The 21,914-nt window shown below is 40.6% G+C and overlaps 2 protein-coding genes across 2 annotated transcripts in view; one reads left to right on the top strand and one right to left on the bottom strand.

Moving 5' to 3' along the window:
* nt5dc1 (5'-nucleotidase domain containing 1) overlaps positions 1-21,579 on the bottom strand; it is a 77,553-nt gene extending 55,974 nt beyond the window's left edge. The window contains exons 1-6 of the mRNA XM_082505355.1: positions 21,156-21,579; positions 19,884-19,975; positions 16,673-16,744; positions 16,474-16,583; positions 16,000-16,079; positions 15,819-15,900 (exon numbers count right to left, since the gene is read on the bottom strand). Of these exons, the coding sequence (XP_082361481.1) occupies positions 15,819-15,900; positions 16,000-16,079; positions 16,474-16,583; positions 16,673-16,744; positions 19,884-19,975; positions 21,156-21,248 (529 nt within the window). The 5' untranslated portion in view covers positions 21,249-21,579. The remainder of the gene's footprint in view (positions 1-15,818; positions 15,901-15,999; positions 16,080-16,473; positions 16,584-16,672; positions 16,745-19,883; positions 19,976-21,155) is intronic.
* Positions 9,370-15,741, top strand: col10a1b (collagen, type X, alpha 1b). Its single transcript, XM_082505319.1, has 3 exons — positions 9,370-9,503; positions 9,822-9,954; positions 13,306-15,741. The coding sequence occupies exons 2-3, from the start codon at positions 9,837-9,839 to the stop codon at positions 15,156-15,158; spliced, it is 1,971 nt and encodes a 656-aa protein (XP_082361445.1). The 5' UTR covers positions 9,370-9,503; positions 9,822-9,836; the 3' UTR covers positions 15,159-15,741.
* Positions 21,580-21,914: the final 335 nt, after the last annotated feature.

Below are 21,914 nucleotides of genomic sequence, written 5' to 3'. Positions count from 1 at the left end.
GAGCGCCATTTAATTCCAGAAAAAGGCTGTAAAGAATGTCACCTCAGATGTAATCAACAAGAAGAGCATGTTATGAAGGAGTTTGCCAGTAAACAACAAAACTTTCAAATGACTCCACCTTTCAACAAGACACTGAATCCAATATTTTTTCTCTTCCACAGCGACTCATAATCAGTGAAATACAGCATTTGACTCGGATGTTTGCAGGAGCAGACAGTTGCTATTGCTCTGTCCATTTTTGTGCTTGTGCTTTGTAATTGTGTGTTTGCTAAACACTAGCACTTCTTCCAAAAAAAGAAAAAAAAACATGCATAATAGTGAAGGAGCTGTTTAAGACACTGGGTTTGGCCTCTAACACCTTTTCTCACCGCTGTCACCATCTCCACAGTGAGTTAGCAGCAGGACCAAGTCTGCAGTGCTTCCCAGAGACACTGGACAACCAGTACAATGACTGTAAACAGGAAAGAGCTGTGCTGTCTACCTCTTATGCACCAGGCAAAAATAGTGAGAGAGTCCAAGTAGCATAGCTTTCTGTTTAGAAGAAACCACTATGTATTAATAGACCTCTCTGCATTGAATCATATCTGTTATTAACCTCTGTCTCTCTTCCACAGCATGTCTTTTATCCTGTCTTCCTTCTCTCACCTCAACCAGTCATGGCAGATGGCCGCCCCTCCCTGAGCCTGGTTCTGCCGGAGGTTTCTTCCTGTTAAAAGGGAGTTTTTCCTTTCCACTGTCGCCAATGTGCTTGCCAAAGGGGGTCATATGATTATTGGGTTTTTCTCTTTGTGTATTATTGTAGGGTCTACCTTAAAGCGCCTTGAGGCAACTGTTGTTGTGATTTGGCGCTGTATAAATAAAACTGAATTGAATTGAATTGAGAAGAAGAAGGTAAACGCTGTATGGAAGGACTGAGGACTTGAAACGGGCAAACAGCCTCTTGTTTTGCAGCACCTTTCACTGTAAAACCCCAAAACCATGATAGAAGTGATTTGGCCACCAACACAAATACAAAGACAAATGTGCCATGGAGCTTTGAAATGATCTGCTGTAGAACCTAACTTATTTAACTCCAAAATAATAACTATTAATTCTTATTGAAGCAGTAAGGGTTAGTTAGTTTCTTACACATTGCCTTTGCTCTTGGCTTCAGTTAAATAAAGACTGACACTGTGTATTGTCATGTTGCATAGTGAGGTTGTATTTGCCTAATAGATTGTTTTTTATGTTCTGATGCAAGGAATCTTAGAATTTAGACAATTTCAGAGTGTACTTTCACCCTGGCTGTACACATTAAAGCTACTTTTGGCTGCTACTTTGCCAAAACGAGTCACCACAGCGGGAAGCTCCTCATGTTTGATCTCATATATTATTCTTTCACCTCCAAACTGAGCAATGACAATGAGCTTTATGATTTAGATGATTTAGTTTGGTCCTGTTACACAGGGTGTCACAGCCTGCAAAATACAATACACAGTTCAAAGATGGGTGTGGTCTGATCCACGCCAGTGTGTATATGTGAATATGGGTTTCACTAGGTTTACATTCATAGTTTAGTTTATTCATAAAATTCATGTAATCACATTCAGTACACAGGGTTTTTTTTGGGGGGTGAACTACTGCTTTTGTTGATTTTAGTTTCCAACCTACACAAGACAAAACATGATATAATGTATCAAAGACCAAGACGTGCGAGTGAGTAAAGTATTAAGGTTCTTCTTCAGTCGCAGGGATAGGCAGATTGCAACAGCAGCATGAAAACCTGCTTATTATGAGCTGGAGTTAGAGGTAAGGCTTTGGTACAAATAAAAAGGGCTGGTCATTAAAGCACTCACTCAGCCTTGATTAAGATAATTAGATTTAAAGTAACCCATTACCTGCTCCTGAAATAAATCCTAAAATGAGAGCAAAATCTGATTTGGTAACCATGGACTTCTGTGTTTCTGACTTTAATTTTTCTTTCTCATGAGACCAACCTCTCCATAATTTCATAATGACTCGGGCAAGATTTTGTCAGGATGAAAAAAAAAGGCAAAGAAAATCCAGAAGGATGCAGTGAGGGCTTTAGTTGCTATTCTGAATTACAGTTAGCCTCAGGTTGGTCAAGCCTGCAACCATGATTTTTGTCTTTGGATCCCTGTAATTGCAGCCAAGACTCAGCCAGGAGGTCCAGCTTTAGTCTTTCCAATCATAAAGCTCTAAGTGCCTCTTAGTGGCCTATTTGGTTTATTAAAACGTTAAATCTTAGCCACCGTCACTTCCCATCTCAAACACTCTATCTTTAGCTCTTGCTTTCCACTCTTCCTTGTTTCCTTAGGCACATCAACCTGCAATTATTTTCCTCTTTCTGTCAGGCTGCAGGGCTCAGGACAATATGGAGACAAAAAAAAAACCCAAAAACAAAACCAAACAAACAATGTGTAAAGGAAAAGATAGGAAGATGAGAAAATCTGCATTATATATCACAAATGACAAGAGAATGACTTGGGTCTTAGATGAGGAGGCTACTAAAACGCTGATATAAATATCAGTGACATTTCTTTTTAGATGTTCTCATGTGGCTGGGGTGCACCTAGTCGGTAGCTGTGTATTATTTTGTGGCATTTGCTGAGAGTGGTCTGAAAGGGAATAAATTAGGAAGAGACTGCTGGGGTGAGTCTAATTTTAAAATGATCTAAAGATAACTTCTTGACACCAGACACCAGAGGACACTTTCAGAGGTCTTACAGAGTCCATGCCTCTGTGAGTATTTGGCTACAAATGGAGCCCAAACATTGGTTTGGGGTCAACAGATTAACAAAGAGCTAGCCTGACTAACTTACTAACATCACATGGGTGTGGATGGCAGCTAAGAAAAAAGTCCACTGCATAAATTTAATTAATTTAAAAAATTTATTTAATTTGGGGTCATCTCTAAAAATCCCTGCGTATGTGCACACAGGATCAGGGAGTTTTCTGGATCCTGGTTGTAGTCCTCTTGCAGTCTGAGTTTTACTAAGAGCAAAAGATTAAAGACATTTGCAATCGAATGCAATCTTGAAACTGTCATTTCATATGATTTAAGTGATGGTTTTTGATGGTCTTTTCATTTCATTCATAAAGTTTTCTGGCACAGAAAATCTTCAGAATCATATTACTTTAATAATCCCTAAGGAAATTATGTAAGTCTTGTAGGTCTTGTCTTGTTGCCCCCAGAAGACGGATGAAATGCTTGTAGGAAGCTCTGGAAAAACCTCAGTAACGCTTTGTTTTCTTTTTTGACTTCTTCTGACTGCAGCAGGTCAAGGCTGGCTGTGTGATGATGTCACAGTTTGCATGCACCAATAACAACAGCATCCAGTCAGCAGGTGATAGGTTCCCAGATTGGAACACATTATCACACAGAGGTTGATAGTGCCTCATGTTTAATTTCTAGGTAATCAAACATAACTAAGGGCAACCAGATTTTTCCCAAACACAAAGAGGTTGCGACCCTACTTTCACTCTAGTGCAGCGGTCCCCAACCCCCGGGCCTCGGACCGGTACTGGTCCGTGAGTCGTTTGGTACTGGGCCGCGAGAGTTGAGGCTCAGGTATGAAATGTATGGTTTTCAGAGTTTTTATCGGTTTTCAGCGTTATTTTGTTATCATTTTTATCGTTAACTCGGTTTTCCTGGGTCTTTTCACGTGTATTATGAATAAATCTTCTTTTTTTTGGTACTGGTACTAGTTTTATTTTGTTGTATTTATCCGCGACACCTTAAAGGCCGGTCCGTGAAAATATTGTTGGGCATAAACTGGTCCGTGGCGCAAAAAAGGTTGGGGACCGTGTGACTGAGCCATTATGGCATTATGGGTATTTTAAATTACCTGGACGCAGTTACTAAAAAATTCAAATATTTTTACCCCTGCCTATTGGCCAGAGACAATGACACTGAGCTATCAGATTTTGTTGGCACCAAAATTCATACATTTTGGTTGTTTTTGTTCTTAACGTTGTATCCCATGTACATTTACTTGTTTTGTGTAGTTTTGCCGAGTGCATTTATGTGTGCGTTACTAGTTTATGCAAATACCACTGACTGTCCTTTTTTTTTTTTTTTTTTTTACATCCAACAGTTACAGACACACCGAGACACACCACACTGGACTTTCTGTCCAAAGATACAAATTACAATTCAGTAGTCATTTAACAACACATCCAATTTTTGAATTGGATTTGGATTTTAATTTGCCGGTTTGATACTGTCCAATATACTGTTTATTCCTGGGCTAAATCTGGGGGAAAATGCATTCAACTATAGAAAAACACACAATGGGATTTTAAAAAAGACAACACAAACTGGAAAAAGGACAACAAAAGGTGTGAGCGTTCCTCTGCCAGCTGAGGTGCAGAGTACATTTTTTCAGAATCACAGAAAACACAAATGTGACTTAATCATAAACATGTTTCAAGTTAATGTGGAAAACAGAGGCTGAGTATAGTGGGGGGACAAACTCTGTTAGAGTTAATTAAAGCCATTGAAGAAGAATTAAGTCATGTCTGGAATGAAGCGGCAGTGTGTTAATGTTTGGAGGGGCAAAACAACGTTTACAGCAGACCCTTCCCACAAGTGCAACCCAGCCTGCCATCACAAGGTGTCTGAAAACACTGAAGACTAATTCTTATCGAGCTCATCTCCCCTCCTAATTACATGTTTTTGCTTTATGACTGCTTTTTACCATACACAGCACAAACTCGCCCAAATACAGGCTGTGAATCTAAGTAGCCGTTTACAATAAACCTCACAGCGGCCAGATTTAGATAGGGAGGCATTAATTCTGACACACCAAAATGGAAAAAAGTAATCCAATTGAAATAAAAAAGGAGCCATGCCTCACTGCGGTCACTGCCACTTTCATGGTGAGATGCAATGGCGTATCTGCAGCTTAGAAACTTGTTAAATGTCGACTCCACCTCCCACGCTACTCTGTCATTTCATTCAAAGAGTTTACCGAAGATGCCCATGGCTCGCTGAATGCTCATCTGTGGCTGGCAGGGTAAATGATACGGTGAAAGCGGAGGAAAGGCTTTTCTAAAACCACAGATATATTACACAGTCCCAGGCCAGTCACGATTCTTATGTACAGCAGATGTAAGCTGATGAAGATCAGGAAGTTAACACAGTTTAAGCTGCAGAAAGCATTACTTGGATAAGTCATGAGTCAGAGTTGTACTGGTTGTCAACCTCAACCATGTCAGGCTATCATCAGGATTACTTCACAACCACTTTTAGATACAATTCATGATGTTTATTGATAATACAATTATTTATTCTTATTTCATTAATTTGATTTTGTTAATTTCATTGATTTCTTTTTTTTTTTGCTTACTGAATTTTGCATTTATTCTACTTGACATGTGTAAAAAAATGTCATGTGAGGCAGAAAGAGAAACAGAAAAACCAATTTAAAAAAAACTACTCACTGAATGTATAAATATCACATGGGCTGCGAGTGGAGCCTAATGAAACTCAATCTTACCAGGAAGGGTGGAGCCAGAGTTAACCATGGCCACGGTCTTGACCTTTGGTTAAGCTACAAAACCAGTGGTGACACCCATTAGAGCATCTCCCACAGTTAAAGATGGAATTAGTCCGAATAGTTCTCTGTGAACATCAAATAGTATTTTTGCTTTAAATGCCCATCCCCAATCTCAGTATGGCAACTCCTAGATAAATTACAACTGCTTGCTTGGCTTCAAGCTATTAACTTGTAGCCAAACCAAAGCTTGTTCTAGCCAACTGATGTCATATGAGAACCTACTGGCCACAGCTACAAGTGTGATAAAAGATAGATGGTCCACTCAGTCATCTAAATGGTAAATGGACTGATTCTTATATAGCGCTTTTCTACTCTCCCAGAGTACTCAAAGAGCTCTATACAACACGCCACATTCACCCAGTCACACCCATTCTCACAAGCACTACCTCTATACTGAGTACTTTCTAACTACACTCACACACATTCATACTCCGATGGATGCATCGGAGAGCAACTTGGGGTTAGTATCTTGCCCAAGGATACTTGGCATGCAGACTGGAGGAGCCTGGGATTGAACCTCCAACCTTCCGATCAGTAGGTGACCTGCTCTACCTCCTGAGCTACAGCCACCCATCTAACAAGTATTGTTTGAAAGTTCTGTACTTTTTCAAACAAATTCCAGGAGCACAGTCGCAGATGATTCTTCACATTTAAGTAACAAAAGAGCATGAAACAGAGGGATAAATGTGACTGAAAGTAAATGATCTGCATGTCAGTGAGGATCATAGGACAATTACAAAAAACAAGCAGTCCACATGCATGGGTCACGAATGGAAACGCCTGTAACACTGTAACATTAAAGTATTACAGTGATGGCCTTTAGTACATTTAATGGGACAGGAGTCAGAAAATGATAACTCCTTCCACCTGGGAAGTTCGTCCAGTGGCTGCAGCATCAATTCCGTCTGGTTGGACTTTTTGTAAAGAATGTTAAACCTTCCTCCTTCCTTAAGAATTTAATACCAAATGCTCCATTTCACTACACCTTTACTTGCCTGGTCACACCAAAGTACAAATGAGAGAAAAAAAGAAGTTAGTCAGAAAAAAAAACAGTGTTTGCTAAGCTCTTGGTCATCTTTTAGTTAAATTGCCATTCTACAACAACCATGTTACTGGAGCAGGAATTTTTGAGTTTCTTGACCCAATCATTGGCAATTTAACAGACAGCGGACTGACTCTGACTTCTGGCCATTTTATCACCATTTAGATGCACGAAACTTGCTGACTTGATGACTGCAAGTGAACACCAATCTGGTCCCCATTGTTGAAGGAACCAAAAGCATTGAAATCACAAGTTCACTGCACATGGTTGCAATAATTTTGTTTGCACCACAACCTCTGGTCACTGTTTTGCCTACTATGACTGTAGCATAAGCATTGTGGAAGTGAAGAGTCCAATTGCTACAACTGCTACAGTCTTGAATGGCACATGTTTTCTTATTCAAGCTTCCATTTCATAACACTTTCAGAGGGTAGCAGGTCTAGACTGCTGGCAGGGGAGTTTGGCATTGTCCTGCTATTTTAACTTGGTGCTGATAATAAGCGGGTTTGATTATTAGCACACACCACTTCTTGTCAATCCATCTTAAATAAACTTGGCTCTAATTCATTGTTCAGTGGTTTCTGGAGTGGTCCTGTGCCCGTGTTGTGATTTCCAGAATGATGTAGTGCTGTCTAAAGACCCAAAGATCACAACTCCCTACAACCTACTCTAACCCTGAAGCAATGTATAAACATCCCCCACTTTAAAAAGCGCAAAAAATATGTTTTTTCAAGGTACAGTACAGGAAGGAAAAAGGGCCTTGACCACGTTTTCTTCAAACATGTTGACAATAAAGACTTATATAATCATCACCATCATGCAGTATTGGTTTTCAGCCCTATCTGTTGCATAAAGGGATTGTTTTCTATTATGTATTGTAAATGCTAAAATCCCAGAATTCTCTTAAAATCTACTACTCTATGAAACTATTTGCCCAAAAAGTGTTTCATTCTCATCTTTACTTCTGAGGGATTCAGTTTCTCTGGGATGCTCTTTTTTTTTCTCCTAATTACTGTTTATTTTTTTGCTTGATATTAGATAACTGTCCTAGTCTATTACTGTGTGGTTTCTTCCCATATTACTAACATGCCAATTTGTTTGTTGTGATTTATTATCAGCCAGACTCATATTTGCTTTAAATGACAAATTTATTTAAGACGGAGTGATTTATCTAAGTCTGGGATGGTACGTGTTAATGGCCGCTCATAGATCCTACCTGCCGGATCTTCTTTTCATTGATATCGCTGTTATGACTGATGAAGCGGAGCTGGTGAGTTTCTGTGTTAACCAAGTAACGTGTTAAAGCTATAAATATGACTATTACTAAACTGTACTGTCATTAATAGTGTTGCTTTGTTAATGTTGTATGGTTGTTTTATTTTGTGTCTTTCAGTTGATTACCTGGCATCTGTAAAGGCACGGTTACTGTACTGGTGTTAGTTTATGGTTGTGGAATAAACTTATAAAAGGCAGCAATCAGATGTCCGAGCCTGAGTACGACACAGTTTCATCAGTTAAAACACACCCTTACGGTGGGAGTTTGCTAAATTAAAGGTAGTTAACTTAGTAAAAACCGTACAATTATTGCTGCCTCTTTCACAACTTTTTAAAAATGTGTTGCAGACAGCAAAGTGATCATTTATTTTGAAAGGTTTTAATATGTTTTTATTATTTTTGTCTAAACATTGATCTTAAATGATTAGTAAATGACTGTTGTTAAACATTAAAACTAAAGCAGAATGCCTTTTTCAGATATGTAGCTTTAGATCATTGTCCAATTACACAATTTAGTTTTTTTTTCTCTGTAACACAGACTGCCATTAAAAAAAAAACAAAAACAAAAAATCCCACACTAACAATAACTTCACTCCAGCTATCCTCCAGCTGCACTGGTAGAGCAGCACCCAGCTCCCTGAGCCTGAAGCGCAAACAGGAGGCTTCTCACAGGACGAAGCAGGTGAGCGTCTTAGAAAAAAAACCTCACTTCTGCCTCCTGGTGTTTCAAAGCTGCACTGTGGATCTCAGCCTCAAAAACCACAGACTGGTTTGCAAAAATTACACAGACAATATACAGACATAAACATGCCAGCATCATGACATGTTTTTACTCTGAGAAATATAAACCTGAACACAAATGAAAGGTCAGACTGCTGAGTTTGGAAATGCGTTTAGAAGAATACACACAGTCTGCTGAAAATTACACATGAGAAAGGGAAAGTTTCCAACACCCATTAAAAGATGGGTGCAAATTCACATTTAACCCAATGTGACTGAAAATAGCTGTCTGCTCCATATAGCACACCACAGCCTGACCAGTACAGAGCCTTCCGACTGGAGGAAAATATTGTCAGACTTGCAGTCTTTACTTTTCCAGAAAAAACATCCCGTCCCCACCCACTTAGTCAATAACTTGATGTTTTTAGACTTTAAGAAAACACCTATGTTTGTGCAATTAAAAATGCTAAACAGGGACACTAACGCAGACATCTGTCACAAGAGTGCCAGTCAAAAGAGCTGTTAAAGGTGTTATGTTCACAGATCACCCTCACTGGGACATGTCACCCATAGAAAGTCTGCTAGGAATCCCCTGACTGCTGCTGCTCCGCACAGACAGAGAGAACCAGAAGGAGTGAGGAGAGAGAGAGAGAGAAAATCACCCTAGAGTGACAAGTGACATGGCACCATCATTAAAGATGACATCAGAATAAGGGAGGAACTTCCAGCAGGCAGATCCTCCACGCTGCTAAAGACCAGTATAAATACCTTGAGCCCAGTGCCCTGGGAAGCAGCAGCAGCCGCTCAGTCAAGAGAGACTCCACAACTAAGGATATACGAGCACCACGCCGGGACAGCAGCCTCCCAAGTTCCCCACTGTTTCTCCAGAGGCCTAAACCTTCCCGGTAAGGTGGCTTTTGCCTGATTTCAGGGGAATGTATCAGGGGATTCCCAGCTGGAGCCTGGCTCTGACTGAGAGGTGGGTCAGAGTGCTGACTGTAATGAGCCATGTGCTGCAGCTGGGTTTACACCAGGAGAGAGATTGCACCTGAGAGTGCCGATCCAACAAAATGTTCCTCTAGCAGTGAATCAATAGATGTATGATTTTTATTTTTTTTTAAAAGGACAAGCCAGTTTAATTTTTGGCCATCTCCTCCACTTGCACTGATTGTATGTGAAGATGCTTTTTCTCATAAAAGTGATTTTCTTTTTTGTCTTTGCAGGTTTAGCGTCACAAGATGGACCTGAGGGTAACAAGCCTCCTCCTCGTCCTCCTAGCATTAGCTGAGGCAACGCCTGAGAGGTATTATCATGTCCCAAAAGTGAGCAAGACTCCCTACCCTGTCAAGAGTCATGGTGAGTTTTATTGTGTGTGTTTTATTTTCATAAAAATCCCAATAACAAATCGAGGAGGAGCCAGAATAGAAAACATGCCTTAAAAAAACATGCAAAAAGTGCATCTATTTCTTTTAGTATGTTAACTCCAGACAAGCCCAGTGTTCAAATGACTGCAGGCTGGAACGCACACCTCTTTTAGACTCCATCAGTTTCATAATCCATCACATTTTTGTTGAGCAGTTAAAACCAAATGAAAGTGCTAAAAAGGAATAGATGACACTTGTCATATTTTGTAACCTGCTCTATTGCTGGAAAAATGAGGGAAACAGTACAAATGATGAATAAGATGAATTAAGCCATATCATTCCAATACTACCATCTTTAATGCCCACCAGGTTACTGAAGACCAGGGTCATGGTCATGGTCGGGTTTCATTTTAGCCACATACTGTCAGAAACTACAAGATCCTGCATTGGGCATACATTTATTTTAAGCGTACAGTTCACCAAACTCTACAAAGGTCAGCACTGACCTGGTGGACATTAAGTTACAAAAGGTATAAAGGTTTAAAAACTTGACCAAAATAAAATAGTAGTAATTTTTAATAAAACTTATAATATTCACTGGGTTGCTTGCAAACCATGTAGGGTTCTAGCCACATACTAAATAAGCATAGCTTTAAAAACTTGAAGATTTTGCCTTTTACAGACATTTTTGCCTCATACTGTTACAAGATTCCAGTTTGGGTATGCTAGCCTGAATATTCCATATAAAGGGAGGAGATGTGAACCTAAGCCTAACTCCGTCCCTAACTCCGTCCCTTAAACTGGTTGCCAGCAACCTGGTGGACATTAAGAGGTTTAAAAAGGAAACTCAAAGCAAGGTTTTCAAGTCACCACCTCACGACAAAAATTGCCGTTTGAGCTGTCACCGCTGATCTGATAACCTGCATGAACCCTGCAAACACAGCAGCCTTTTACATAGGTTGAAGACAATCTTTCAACAAGCTACACGTCATTATCCTCATCATAATTATCATCGCTACGAATGTCACATATCCTGGCAAACTCCTGACTCATATACATATGGAAAGTGCCACCCTCCTTAATTAAGTGCTATCAAGCAGGCCAAGTAAACTGCTGTGTACCGCTGTATATAACTGAAAGGTGGGGTAGGGCTGTAAGCAAGCACTTGTGCTCTGGATAAATTAAGTTTAAAGAGGAAAGCTGTGTATACTGCATGTGTCATAAAAAACAAAGCAGTAGTTATGACACAGCAACCAAGATGATGCCTAAAACTAAATTTTATACCCCAACAAAACAAAGAGTCAAACTTTCAGAAGGACTTATTTCTGCTGCTTTGCTCTGATGTGGTTTGACTTGTGTGCCTTTACGTAAATCTAGATTTCAAAGTCAACAATGCAAGCTCAAATTTGACAAATCTCCAAAACAGATGCTGCGACCACGTTGCAGGCACGCCCTCGCAAAGTGCCTTGTGGTATTAAAATCACACCATACAATTACAAGGGGAAAAAAACCTATACAGGCTGCGGAGAAATGCTCTCATAAGTTCAAACAGTAAATCTCCCAAACAAACCACAGCAAATTTAATGGACCTTCACTCAGCTGAAAGAATGGAAACAGTCTTTCTAATATAAAAGACAGAATCAAGAGTCAGACTGAGGGGGTATTTACTGAAGCAGCCAAACTGAGCGTGGATAATGACACTACATGGAATGTGAGCCTAACCATGCACAGTGTTTACAGGCAACACGCAGTTCAGATCAGGGGTTAGCTACCGAGGCCAGTATCATCACCTTCATTTTGTGGTTTTCTTGGCTGCCAAAAATTCCCACTTCTGGACAAACATCTCCTGTGAGGTTTCAAGCACAGCCTTTATGTGACAGGAAAATGATAGCCCTCTCAGAGAACTTTTTTTTCTCAAAACACCATCTCAAAAGAGAGGCCAGCACCATTTGATTTGTTTCTCTGACAGGGCTTCATTTGACAAGGATGCATCCAGAGTTATGATGAAAAGCTACAGCATTTATATAAATGATTTGTCTTGTTAATATTAAAGCTCAGAGTGCTCAGGTTTTCATTTTTACAGTAGAAATGAAAATGATAATTATATTATTTATAAAGATACTTAAAGGTAGACAGCTCTGGAAACTGTGTCCTTTACTTTACTTTCACTAAAAGTATTAAATTAACTTTAAGATAGTACCAAACTGAAAAATAATACATGTAAGTTTAAGTCATCAGTAAAAATTCCAATGCATGAACAACAAATGTAATCTCTTAATCTCAGCCATGTCATCTGCAAAAGACTTGAGGTTAGGGTTGATTTTCACCAAACGGGCATATTTTCAGAAACTAAAAAATGTTGCCTTTCAAATCAAATCTCTTACATGCATTTTGATCCTGCAGTTAACCCCCCATTTTTTAACGATTTCTATTTGCATATTTCAAAAAAGACAAAAACTCCTGATACATGGTATATGTGAACCTAATCCTAATCCAAACCAGTCTGCTAGCAACCTGTTTGATGTTAAGAGGTCAAGAGACAACACAACTAGACTGTCTGGAAGTTATGTGTGTTACCTTAGGTTTGAAGAACAAACTGCCAACTTTGTCCATGATGCTCCCTATCTACTGTTAAATTGGAGTAAAGCTATAAATAGTTTGTATTGTTGGAGAAAAGGAACTATGCTTAACTACACCTATATTATAGCTGTAAATTTAGTGAACACTAACTTCCACTACAAACTGGCATTATGCACCAGTTTAGCACACATATTCATCCCACTTTAGCCATTACTTGTACTTGTATTGTACTTTATATGGCACGAAATGCATTAAGATGATGTTGATTTGATGCCACCAACTACACATTTACTAGCATGGGCAGTACAGGAAAAGGATGGGTGCAGTATTGGGTGGACATATACAGCTGCTGTTCATAGGAGAGGGTACAACTGGGTCTTATACCAGCAAGCATAAACTGTGTGGGAGCAACACCACAGATTACTGTGCTGTGAAGATCATGCTGTGAAAAACCCACTCCACAATTTACAGGGATCAGTGTTTCAAGTCAGATTGTGATCTTATGGAGAAGATATCAGATGTCAGGGTTATTCAAGGGTCATAAAAGGCTGTACAATAAATGGACACAAGATGCTCTATTATGAAGCCACTATCTCAACATATAAATTCAATTTCAGTTCATCAATACATTTACTAAATTCAAAGATAAAGATAGAGCTGACCAAAAGCTAAAACCAGAAAAAACGGAGGCATAATAACATTTTGACATATACATTCTATCAACTGATTAATTACTTTTTTTGTGGGTTTTTGTAATCCCTAGCTGTTGAAGGCCAGCCAGGCCCTCAAGGTCCTCCAGGTGAGCCAGGACCAATGGGACCTCCTGGACCTCCTGGAAAGAGTGGTGTTGGACACACTGGACCACAAGGCCCACCTGGACCACCCGGACCACCTGGTTTCACTCAAGCAGGTAAACCTGGTGTCTCAGGTAGCCCTGGAAAACCAGGCGCCCCTGGAAAGCCTGGAGAAAGAGGTCAGCCTGGCGCAACTGGACCAATGGGTCACAGAGGTGCACCTGGTACCCCTGGATCTCCTGGACCTGCTGGACTTTCTTCTGTTGGAAAACCTGGACCAGCTGGGATCTCTGGAGCAATGGGTCCAAGAGGAGAGCCTGGTTTAAAGGGACATCCTGGAATTCCTGGTCTTCATGGACCCAAAGGAGAGAGAGGCATTGGAGTTCCTGGCGTTCAAGGACCAGCAGGGCCTGTTGGGCCAATGGGCCCATCTGGAATGCCTGGAAAACCTGGAATTGGTAAACCTGGTGCCACCGGTTATCCTGGAGAACCTGGCAAGCCTGGTGAGCCTGGAAGAGATGGTTCACCTGGACCAATGGGTGTGCAAGGGCCAAAGGGTCATACTGGGCAACCAGGCACAGGAGCACCAGGAAAACCCGGTCAGAATGGCACCCCAGGTATGCCTGGACCAATGGGAGTAAAAGGTCCACAGGGTCCTGCTGGTCAACCAGGCTCACCTGGCATGCCAGGTGTTGGCAAAACAGGTGAACCTGGAATTCCAGGTAGCAGAGGAGCCCCCGGTAGTCCAGGAACTACTGGTCAAAAAGGAGAGCCAGGCCCAACTGGATTTACCGGTCAGCCAGGTGCTACTGGTCCCATGGGTCCAGCTGGCCCACAGGGTGCAAGAGGATTTCAGGGTGAGACAGGCCCAGTTGGGCCCAAAGGTGACATTGGCATGGTAGGTGCACCGGGCCCAAGAGGAACCAAAGGAGAACAGGGAGCTCCAGGTTTCACTGGAAAACCAGGTACCCCTGGAGCAGTAGGTCCATCGGGAATCCCAGGTCATAATGGTGCTCAAGGTCCAAAGGGTTCACAAGGCCATCAAGGTGCCCCAGGACTCCCAGGTATTAATGGTGCCCAAGGGCCAAAGGGACACACTGGCGCCCCAGGAGCACCAGGTAAAAGCGGTGAGTCTGGACTGCCTGGACCAATGGGACCCGTTGGACCTCCTGGTCCTTCAGGTCCCACTGGATTCAAGGGTCATCCAGGTCTTCCAGGTCCACCTGGCCCAGCTGGCTTGACAGCTAAGGGAATTCCTGGTCCCCATGGTCCTCCTGGAATTCCTGGTTCCAGAGGTCATGATGGTCTCCCAGGTCCTGCTGGTCCTCCTGGACCACCTGGTCCACCAGGAGAAATGGTCTACCACCATGAGAAGAGCATGCCAATCAAATCTCATGAGGTTGTGATGCCTCAGATGATTAAGGCTCCTATGTCCGCTTTTAGTGCTGTGCTAACCACGGCCTACCCCCCAGCGGTAACCCCTATTCAGTTTAACCAGATTCTGTACAATGGCGAGAACCATTATGACCCTCACAGTGGCGTGTTCACCTGCCAGGTCCCAGGCCTCTACTATTTCAGCTATCACTTTCATGTCAATGGTGCCAATGCTTTGGTGGCCCTCTACAGAAATGAGGAGCCAGTTCTTTTCACCTATGATGAGTACAACAAGGGCTTCCTGGATGAGATGGCAGGCAGTGCTGTTCTCCAGCTGTATACAGGTGACAGAGTCTATATTCAGGTCCCTGATGAGGAGAGTAATGGCATATTTGCTGCCGATAATGTTCACTGCGGTTTCTCTGGGTTCTTGATTGCCTCAACGTGATTTCACAAATCCAAATAAACCTCAAAACCTTATAAAACATTTAAATACTCAGAGAAAAATATCACTTTACAAAGTTCAGAATTTGGATTGCAGATTAAAGAAAAATGTGGTTACAAGTTTTAAAGGTTTAACCGCCTCATTAAATGTCTTCAATTTGCTAAGAAGTTGTTCAGAAATTTATTGCAGATTAAAAATGATCACTTTCCCCAGTTTACTTTGTGTGTGCCTTTGGAATTTTAAAATCCATGAAACATAACAACATAAGATACATGATACTTTAAGTGGTGCTCTACAACTGCCTGTAACATTTACAGCATGTCTTTTACTTGTGTTTGTTTTATTAATGTCTGTTGTTTAAGAATTTTCCTGTAATATACATATAAAAAGACATACAAGAAGGCAAACGTGTACTATATGTCATTAGAGATCAGCACATTCTCACAAGCACTGTGATCAGGAAAGGAACGTAAGATAAAAAAAATTCAAACCATTTTTTCTAAACAACTATGTCTCCTTGGATGTGTTAAGTTATGTACCACTCACTGACCAAACATGGAATAAAAGTTCTTATTTGAAAACGAAAGATTACCTATGTGTGTTAATTTGTGTTCTTCTCATAAGAAATCTAAAATGTATGCAGGTTTGTAATAAAATTCTTACCTCTGAACGCAGATGTGTTGTAATTGTGGTCAATGGCAGCCACCATGTCTTTCCAAAAGTCAGAATTCACCTCATTTCCTCGCTGTTTGAGAAACAAACATAAATTAAGTTTCAGTATGTGTTCTCTTCATGAAAATGCCAACCAATATTACAAATCTCACAGTAAAAAAACAAAAATGACCTTGTGCAACATGTCAACGACTCGTCCACAGAGAAGGGCACCAGGCAGATCAAAGTAGTTATCATAGAAGTAGTATTTTGCTGCAAAGACCAAAAGAAAATATTAGCAAATGAATGAAATGTAAAAAAAAAACTGTGAAAAAATATAAAGAAAATATACATTAGCTTCTCAACTGCTTAAGCTCCAACAAGTCACTGACAAACCATTTAGCCACAAATTAAAAAAGCACAGTTTCAAAAACATTACAGTGAAAGATATTACCTTTCAAATCAAGTTTTTCACATGCAATCTGCTGTAAGCTTATTATTCAGTTTAAGATTATTATTCAGTAAGGTATCCCAAATAGGTGAAATTTCCATATAAAGGAGAAGACATCACCAACCCACAGGTCTCTAGTGATATGGGAGATATTAAGAGGTCAGGAGCTAACAGCTTACAGTTACTGATTGATACAGATGGATGTAAACATCATACAAGATCTCGTGAAGGAGGTACTGAGGCTATTAAAGTGATTCCACTCTCTTTTGGGGCCATAATGTTTGATGATTTCTTCTGTGCTGAGATCACTGGTTCCATGTGTCGCTCTATTCAAACAGAAGAAAAACCGTGATAAAGTTATCATCTCACTTTGAAGTTCTGTGAACGCTGAAACTGTCATGATGCAGACTCATACCTTAAGACAGTTCCATCTTCCGCTAGCTTTACAAGGTTTCCATCCTCCAGATCCACCACTAGCCCTTTAAAACTGAACACAAAAGTCTCTGTTAGAAAAACTATCTGCAGTTACTTGATTTACAAGTACAAAATCAGTGGTCAAGCAATTGTTTGCCATCTGTTGAGCCTACCAATTGTTGGTTTCACCGTGTGTTCAGTGGAAAATGCTTATACGCCACAGCCAGATGGATAAAGAATGTGTATGCACAAAAACTTGCATAAATGGGAAATGTGCTGTAGAACTATAGCAACACCAGGCGTACGTCTGACCATACCTACAACTCTTTTTTTTAAGCAAGGCAAGACCTTTGGACTTGAGCAAAATAATAAGGTGAAGCCATATTTAACATTTAACAGCAACATTTTCACATTTCAAATTGTACCCTAATAAATGGGTGCTATAAATAGCTGATGTTTTCTTTCTGCGAACTGATGTACTTTTTTCCTTTTTACATCTGCCAGGTCCTTTTGTTCTAAATGTAGAGTTGATAGCCTCCATTACTCTTTCTCCTTTGAGTAGTTTTTCTTTTGCTGTCTGATATCAGATCTAAGATTGCTAAACACACATTTCTATTGTGAATTTACATCCATCCATGGCTAATAAAGGGAGAGGGAATGAGCCACAGGTGTAAAAGCACAAGACGACTAACATTTATTAAACAAGACTGTGTCCATGCACAACTTTGTAAATCTGATAAAAAAAAAAAAAAATGTGTGGGTAAATTACAATAAAGTTTCTTGCATTTTATTGTAACTTAAAGACTGTTATCAGGGTGTAGATGCCATAAAAGTGCAAAAACAACTCCAAATTGATTCATTATTAATTATCTTTTCAACCTGAAAACACCAACATGAATTTTGTAACACTATCACTACCTTATCCAGCTAGCATTAGCCAATTAGCTGAAGAATTAGCTTGTCTTTTGTGTCCTGACATCCCTTTTGAAGAGGAAATTTTGACCCATTCAGATGTAAAACTTTTGCATACCTTTTATACAGAATATATAAGGGACATTCTTTTTCATGCTTTTGTCCTGGTGAAAGTACTCAAGATATACTTAACCCTTGTATGGTGTTCGGGTCTGTGAGACCCGTTTTCAGTTTTTTTTCAAAAGAAAAATTAAACAATTAATTATTTTTTCAACCTGAAATTCATTGGCTTTGGCTTATTTTCTGTGAAGAACATGAATCTGAACAAATTTTCAATGACCTCATACTGTACCTCCCCCCACGCATTTACATTACATACAAGGTGTTCGGGTCCACTGGACCCAGGTCTAATAAAAGTGTTGAAAGTGTAGGTCCTGTGTTCCCACACTCTGTCTTCCTCCTTTCTGGTGCTGCTGATAGTGTTTTCTTCCCCTTCTGCTCCGCACAAAGTTGCAACATTGTTGAAAATTCAACTATCAACACTGTCTGCTCTTACATTCCCGCACATTTTACCCTCTTTCTTTAGGGATCCAAATTTTATTTTCTCATACCCTGTCCCACCTGCAAATTAGGGGCATAATACTATAAATAAGACTTTGCCAGTGTGGTTCTTTATCACAACTGATCAAGATGGCAAAAGATTATCTGCTGCGAGGGCCATCCAATTGATTTTGGAAGAGAGAGGGGCTTCTGATGATGATGTTGACAAAGAGGTTTCAGAATATTTCACATTTCTGAGTCTGACAGTGACTTTGAAGAAGAGGATGAGGTTGAGCACCATTTAGTAACAAAACGAAGACGAGTACCCCATCTGCAGCCAGCTCCAGGACCAGAACAAGCCCACCAGACAGCAAGTGAAGAAATATGGATGTCAATAACTGGTGAAATTGAATGGTCTTCTTGCCCAAGAAATGAGCCACCCTGCAGAGCTGCTACTGTGATAAGCCAGGGCCAACACGGCTGACAGGACATCAAGTCTTCATTTGAGCTTTTCATCCCAGATTCCATCCAGAAAATTATTCTGGATTGCAGTAATCTAGAAGGAAGGTGTGTTTTTGGAGAGAGGTGGAAGGAGATGGACCAAATCCATCTAAGAACCCCAAAGGCCTACTTTGGGGTTCTTATCCTTGCTGGAGTTTTCAGGTCCAAAGGGGAATCCACAGAATCCCTGTGGGATGAAGAAACCGGCAAGAACCTTTCCATGCATCAATGTTTCTGGAAAACTTCAACAAAATTTCCAGGATTATCCGTTTTGATAACCGAGACGACAGACCAGCTCGACGGCAGAGAGACAAGCTAGCTGCCATCAGGACAGTGTGGGATAAGTGTGTGCACCACCTCCCCTGTTTTACAAACCTGGGCATAATGTCACCATTGATGAGCAGCTGATCCCATTTAGTTGTGAAACATATTGCTTCACGTGTAAATGTGTTGTGTCTTTCCACTCACTCCACTTGATTATAACAGATTTTTTTATAACATTTTATATAAAAGAAAAACGAGAAGCACATTAATTCATAAATGTGATCTAACAAAGGTAAAGGGAAAAAATTAACCATGTTTGCTGTTCATATGGCTTGTAATTGGGATGAAGTAAACATCTGTTGAGTAATTTGACATAAAATTGTTTGATAGTGTTAATTTGGAAAGCCAAAACTCTAGCGGGTCCACCAGACCCATGAACACTGGCTGAGTAACAAAAATACGAACACCACACAAGGGTTAAAAGAAAACCACCAAAGTGGAGCTCCTGCAATGACTTTGATTGATTAAAAGTGATTAAAATACAACTTTCAGTATGTCCACACTTCTTTGGTTTTGTACATATGAGAGGCAGAATATTTGTGGTTTGAAACAAATTGATATGTCTGCACTATGGTTTGATGAAATGTTCAGTAAGGTTGAATGGTACTCTGCCCTTCAGGGCTTCACACAAATGAAAACTGTGAATAGGAATGCTTGCACTTCGGTGGGTGCTGATAGTGACATCTGAATGCGAATATTGATTTTACTTGGATATGGGTTAGTACTGGCCTACTAACAGTCAACACAGCAGAGGGAAAGATACATTCATCAATGATGAAGTGCAGGTTAACATTCTGTTCTTCAAAGATGTTACTTCTTTTTTAGCCATTAATATCAGATGAATGTAGTACCTGAGGGATCGTCAGATATTCATTACACGTGTTTCTGTCCCATTTTGCTTTAGGCCGACAAAACTGATGCTGCTGCTGACTCACCAGAAATCCCAGGTAGCAGGAGTTAGATTCAGCAGGTCTTTGTCATATCCTTTATGCTCCACCAGATATCTGGCAAAGCTCTCGTAGATAAGCTGTAAACACAAAGAGCACATACCATCACACACCGAAGTGTACAGAGAGTGCTACAGAATGCCAAAAATATACAGGTTTATATTCCAAATTAAGGCTATACTAAAGACTTTCCTCATTCTTCTCTGGTGAAGGTTATTAGCATTTTTTCAACATGTTTTATACTGGGGGTTTATTTATACTGGGGGTTTATTTATTCATATCTAAACCATGCTTTTCTTTTCTTAACAAGTTAACACAGACTCATTGCCAAAAAAAGACCTATTATGACCCTGATATAATGAAGAACAACTAGTTATTGCTCATAACCGCTCAGGTTTTTTGTTTTTTTTTTTATTTACAGAAATACTTATTATAGAATATGACCTCCATGAGTCAGCATAAGCATAGAAACAGCTGCACAAAGTATGGGTCCACAAAGGGAACCAATGGATTATAGTGCTCACAGACTCTAAAGACCCGAAGGTAACTATAAACTGGAGAGTTCACGTACTAAGCTTGTCAGTATTTAAACCTTTCATGTTACACATATCTGTACGATGCTTTGTGAATATCAAAGGAAAAATCCACATCACGGCATTAAGTTAGTTTTCACTCACAGATAATAAACACTAGTCTATTAAAACTGGACGACATCTTTATCACTGACATATCCATTGTGTGATATGTGTAAAGAATTGAACTGTGCGTATCTGACATTGATGGAAAACAAATGAACTCCGGGCCTTGGTAAGTTGCAGGAAACAAGGATTCAGCAGTTATTTATTTGTCATACGATGTCACGGGATCCAGCAACACCCCGCGAGTCCGCAGTGTTGTTATTATTTACTCTAACGACATCAGATGAAGAAGGGTATGAAAATGTGCTGGCTATCAGCAGGCCTCTGAGGGGACTTAAACACTTAAAGACATGTATGTGTGAGCATCACCGCCGACGTTCACCCCGTGAGTCACGCAGAGTGACTGCAGCAGCGGCATCATCACATCACATCAAACCTCCCACAGCACACACCAGCGTTTTCACCAGCGAGCCTTGATGCCAGTGAAAAATGCCACAGATGCCCGCTGAGCCCGCTGGCCAGCCACGGGTTGTTTCTATTCCAGATGTGTTGCGAGCCAGCGCCTCGCGGCCACCGTACGGTTGTGTGCGTGTGAAGCTAGCCGCGCGCGCTGCACACTCACCCTGGAGGTCTCTTTCAGATGGTAGCGGCAGAGCGTGTGGTCCAGGTCGAAGCCGATAACGTCGCAGTCCGAAAGGCTGAAGTATTCGCTCATTGTTGCTGAGGCTGGGGGACGCTCCGAAGCACCAACTTGGGCACAGCAGCACAAACACTCCGAGTGTGTCAATGTCACCGTGTGACGGCGAGGATGGCTCTGCGCTCTGCCTGCGCGAAAATAATCCCACCAGCGCGGCTTTTCCTCAACGCAAATGGCTGATCACAGAACGGTTAATGTCAATAAGTTGTCCACATGGAGGCAGAAGTTTAACTCCTGTGTGCCAGAAGAAGACAAGACAGCACGCAGTGCTTCCGGGTGTGAAACCGTAATACACAGTGTATAGGTATCGGGTAAATTAGGTAAAAGTCGTCCATCTAGGGCACGCAAAGGCTAATGCCTGCAGTAGTGATTGCAGCATCCCACCACGTACATATACCCGCACTTGTACAGATATAATTAGTCTCTCCAGTTGGAGGCTCTGGGAGATCACAACAATGCACGGTTTGTCACACAGAATAGACTAAATTAATCATGTATACACTGTACACAAACAGAAAACAGCAAATGCTTACAGACAACTGAACCTGATAGCCAGCGTTAAAGACAAATACAAAAAAAAACTGGATCAAAAAATAGACAATGTAGAAAATCAAGACATAAATACACAGAACACAAAGAAACTAAAACCGCGAATAGATGAAAAAACAAAGAATTAATAAATCT

This window comes from Aulonocara stuartgranti (assembly GCF_965226115.1).
Source record: "Aulonocara stuartgranti genome assembly, chromosome: 15".
NCBI lineage: Eukaryota > Metazoa > Chordata > Actinopteri > Cichliformes > Cichlidae > Aulonocara > Aulonocara stuartgranti.
Note: the sequence above shows the minus strand (reverse complement) of the source record. Positions and strands in the feature narration are given on the sequence as shown.